The sequence below is a fragment of the Charadrius vociferus genome, unplaced genomic scaffold (assembly GCF_000708025.1).
Source record: "Charadrius vociferus isolate BGI_N301 unplaced genomic scaffold, ASM70802v2 scaffold385, whole genome shotgun sequence".
Classification (NCBI taxonomy): Eukaryota; Metazoa; Chordata; class Aves; order Charadriiformes; family Charadriidae; genus Charadrius; species Charadrius vociferus.
Window position 1 is genome coordinate 4284577 of NW_009648925.1, and position 3699 is coordinate 4288275.

A 3699-nucleotide genomic window follows, 5' to 3' on the forward strand; every position below is an offset into this window, starting at 1 on the left:
CCTGTCATGACGCGGCTACCTTGTGCCCCGCAGGAGGAGCTGAAGCCGGGCGTGGTGTACGTGGGGCACCTCCCGCGGGGGCTCTGCGAGCCGCAGATGCACGAGTACTTCGAGCAGTTCGGGACGGTGACGCGGCTCCGGCTCTCGAGGAGTAAAAAGGTAAAGCGCCGGGCCGGGCCGGGCCCTTGGCCTCCGCCCCCCGCTGGGGGACCCGGGCGCTCCTGCCCTCGCCGGTTTGTCCCCTGCCGTTACCGCTCGTGAAGCGCCTGAGACGCAGCAGTGTGTTCGCAACCGACTGCCTTAGGTAGAGCCCTGCAATCTTTTTGAGGCTCCGAGACTTCTTCCGTACACAAGCTGCCGATTCGGTGAAGGAGCAGAGCTAACTCCTTCCCGAAGCGCCTTCAGCAGCTCCGTGTGCTGTTGCCGTCTGTCTGGTGCTCTGCCCTGGGCGCGCACCACGTGGAGAGCTTTGTTGCAGTTTCATGAGGAGGCAGAGGGGGGCACTGTGCATAACGGCGTCTCCTAAAAATCATACTTGCACAACGAGTTATCAGGCTGATACGCAGCATGTGAGGCGTTGTTATGTGAAAAGTATTGCCAGAATATACTAATTGAAGGTAGAACGTGAAATGTCATGGCAAAGACTCCATTTTAGTTTTCCTGTTGCTTTGTGCCTGATAAGTTTGATTTCTCATTTCTGGATTTATCACCGCATTATAATGTTGCTCTATATACTTGGTGACAACAACAGAACAGCAGCAATGCAGGGCAGCAGGGCTTTTTTTAGCAAATAGGTATTGGTGAGCAGTTTGTTTAATACATGAATACATATTTACGAATATTGTCTTAGCAATTTAGGACTAAATCTGCTGCTTTTCATGATTTCACTGAACTTTGTGAAATTGCTTTTGTTTAGCTGAGAATGGGCTGTGACTCCAGAAGCATAAAATAATTTTAACGTAGCTCTTTAGATATCAAAGCATCGTTTCAGATTTCTTTCTGTCGTTGCTTGCAGACTGGAGCTAGCAAAGGCTACGCATTTATAGAGTTTGAGTCTGATGACGTGGCTAAGATTGTTGCAGACACAATGAACAACTACTTGTTTTCTGAAAGACTGCTAAAATGTAAGTATAAGCTGAAGTGCAAGTGCTCTAACATGCAAAGGAAATTCATAGTTATTTGCATTACTTTTTTTGGACTGTTGGAGAATATTTTTTTTTAACAAAGTTTTTTGCAAGGTTTTTCTGTGGGGCTGGGCATTTCTTGCTTTCCTTCATGTGTAAAGAACATCCTCAGCAGCCTTTTGGCCACTGCTACTGTTTTTTTCCTCTAGGCTGGTAATGCTTGTTGTGTAGTCATGTAACATGAAATGTCAGGGAGCAGTGGGGTTTGCTGTGGAGACAGTTCCTTTGGTGTAGAAATTCTTTGTCATTTGTAACTGCAGCTGCTGTCTATATAGTTTGACAGAAGGGGCTTTTTTGATTAAAAGGCTAATGAAATTAGCAATTTTCTCACATACGGTGATAGTAAAGGTTGCTTTGTAAAGGCTTATGAGCTATATATATATCAACTTTTGAAAAACAAGTTTCTCTGACTGTTTTCTGCGTGAAACTGAAAAAGCTTTCTTCTCTTCCATCCATCCATCGTCAGTTCTCTTACTTAAGAGTATTCAGTTACTTTCCATCTTCTGTGTTTATAAAATGCTGTACTTTTGCTCCGCTGCCACAGTGGATAATGTTATATGTAACAATAACTGAATAGGGTTATGTGAGTACATTTGGTGAGAAAAGTAGCTCTGCTATAACTTGATGTTGTATGTTTATGATACAGGTCAGTTCATATCTCCTGAAAGGGTCCATGAAAACCTCTTCAAAAACTGTAACAAAATGTTTCTGAAGCCCTCTCAGCCAGCGGTCAGGCGATACAATAAGATACGTTCACTAGTTCAGAAGGCAAAGATGACAAAGCGGCTGCTGCGAAAGGAGAAACTTTTACGGAAGAGGCTGGCAGAAAAGGGGCTCGATTATGACTTCCCAGGATTTGTAAGTTTGGCATCGTTTTGATGAGTGTTTTATGCAAAACATGATTCTAAGGTTGTGTTAAATACAAGAAAATCGCATGTTTTGTGTGGAACTGGTAAAAGAGCTGGAGCACCAGGGAAACTTACTTGTGTTAGGAACTGTGTAGAAGCTCCTGGAAATTATTATAGCGCTGTTGCTGGGTTGTACCGTATGTACATGTGGGTTTACCTTTAGAGAAGTAGATAAATAACAGCAAAGGGAAGACTTTCCTTTTCTTCTGTTTGTATAAATAGCTGGATATCCTGTGGTTTTGGTATTTGTCTGTAGGTCACAGAAGAGCGACAGGGGCTTTGCCCAAGCTCTTTGGGAGGTTTTGGCAGAGTATTTGAAGGCAGGTCCCAAGACTGGAGTTTCCATCCCCTGACCTTGCCTGAGCTAACCAAGCATATTCCTCATTTGCAGAGTGCTTGGGTGAAGTACTTGATGATTAAGCTATGCTTTAACACAATATTTTTTTTTAAATGTGCAGTAGCAGCTTTTCTTACGTTGCTTTGGGTGGTTTTGCTCAAGCCACATCACCTCTGTGGCACTGTAAGTCATTTTATTAATTCAAATCTAATTGCTGTAGCGAAGGTTTTGTAGTTATGAAGCAAAAAAACCCTATAGACTGTTAAGTGACTGTTTGTGTCTTCGCACAAGGAAGTTTGTAGTGATTCATCTGATTTGTCTTGCTTCCTAGGCTGCCCAGGAGCTTTCCATAAAAGAAAAAAATCTTAAAACATCCAAGAAATCAAAACTGAATGTTTCTTTGAGCAGCCAGGTAAGATCAAACAGTCCTGATGTTGTCCGGCACCACGCTCCACCAGTCACACTGGTGTAGATGTTTCAGGTCTGCAGCTGGTTTCTTCATATTAATTTCAGCACCTGAAAACCTTGACATTGTTTGACAGATTTTTGTGCCGAAAGTAGCTCCTTTGAGATGTATTAACACTCTTGAATGGGGGAAGCTGGTTGGATCCTCTCAGTTCTTTCTCCTTGGGCAGTATTTAGCAGCAAAGGCTTCTGCTCAGCATATTGTAACTAGCAGTGCATGTCCTGAGGTGCATCCAGGCAGTGGTGTGTCTGCTGTCAGCCTCTGCTGTTCAGCACCAGCTGCTGGGGACAGTCACCTATACACCACCTACATCTGTGCTTTAAACTGATATAAAATGATCTTGCTGTCATCCTTCTGCTGGTCTGCGCTACAGTATAATACCAGCCTGTTTTGACAAAAAGAAGGTTGAACCCTTAGTACTGTCCAGTGCTGTCTGTCTCCGTTTACATACTATATTGTCCCTGCTGCCTCGTGCGCTCCAGGCATGGTATTCCAGTATTTTGAAAACTAATGCCAGCTGAAACGAGCAGTAGGATGAAAGGAGAGCTCAGACTGAGATGTGGGCACTGACAGTCTGAAAATTCTGTCAGGTATTAACATTTCTGTTTTGTTTCCTGACTGCTGTGAGTTTGATTTTTTTTTTTTTTTTTTGAATTTACTGGATTTATTTGTGATTATTGGGACAGGGCTGGTTGTGAGGAAGACAGGATAACTCATATATTCAGTCAACAGTGTTCTGAGAATTTACTGAAATAACAAAGCTGGGATGTTTCAGCTCTGTCATGGGGCTGAATGTGGCATTCC

General features: G+C 43.5%; 1 protein-coding gene across 1 annotated transcript in view; it reads left to right on the forward strand.

Annotated features, from left to right (window-relative positions):
• NIFK (nucleolar protein interacting with the FHA domain of MKI67) overlaps positions 1–3699 on the forward strand; it is an 18167-nt gene that overhangs the window by 13929 nt on the left and 539 nt on the right. The window contains 4 exon segments of the mRNA XM_009887323.1: positions 37–159; positions 1016–1124; positions 1831–2042; positions 2761–2841. Of these exon segments, the coding sequence (XP_009885625.1) occupies positions 37–159; positions 1016–1124; positions 1831–2042; positions 2761–2841 (525 nt within the window).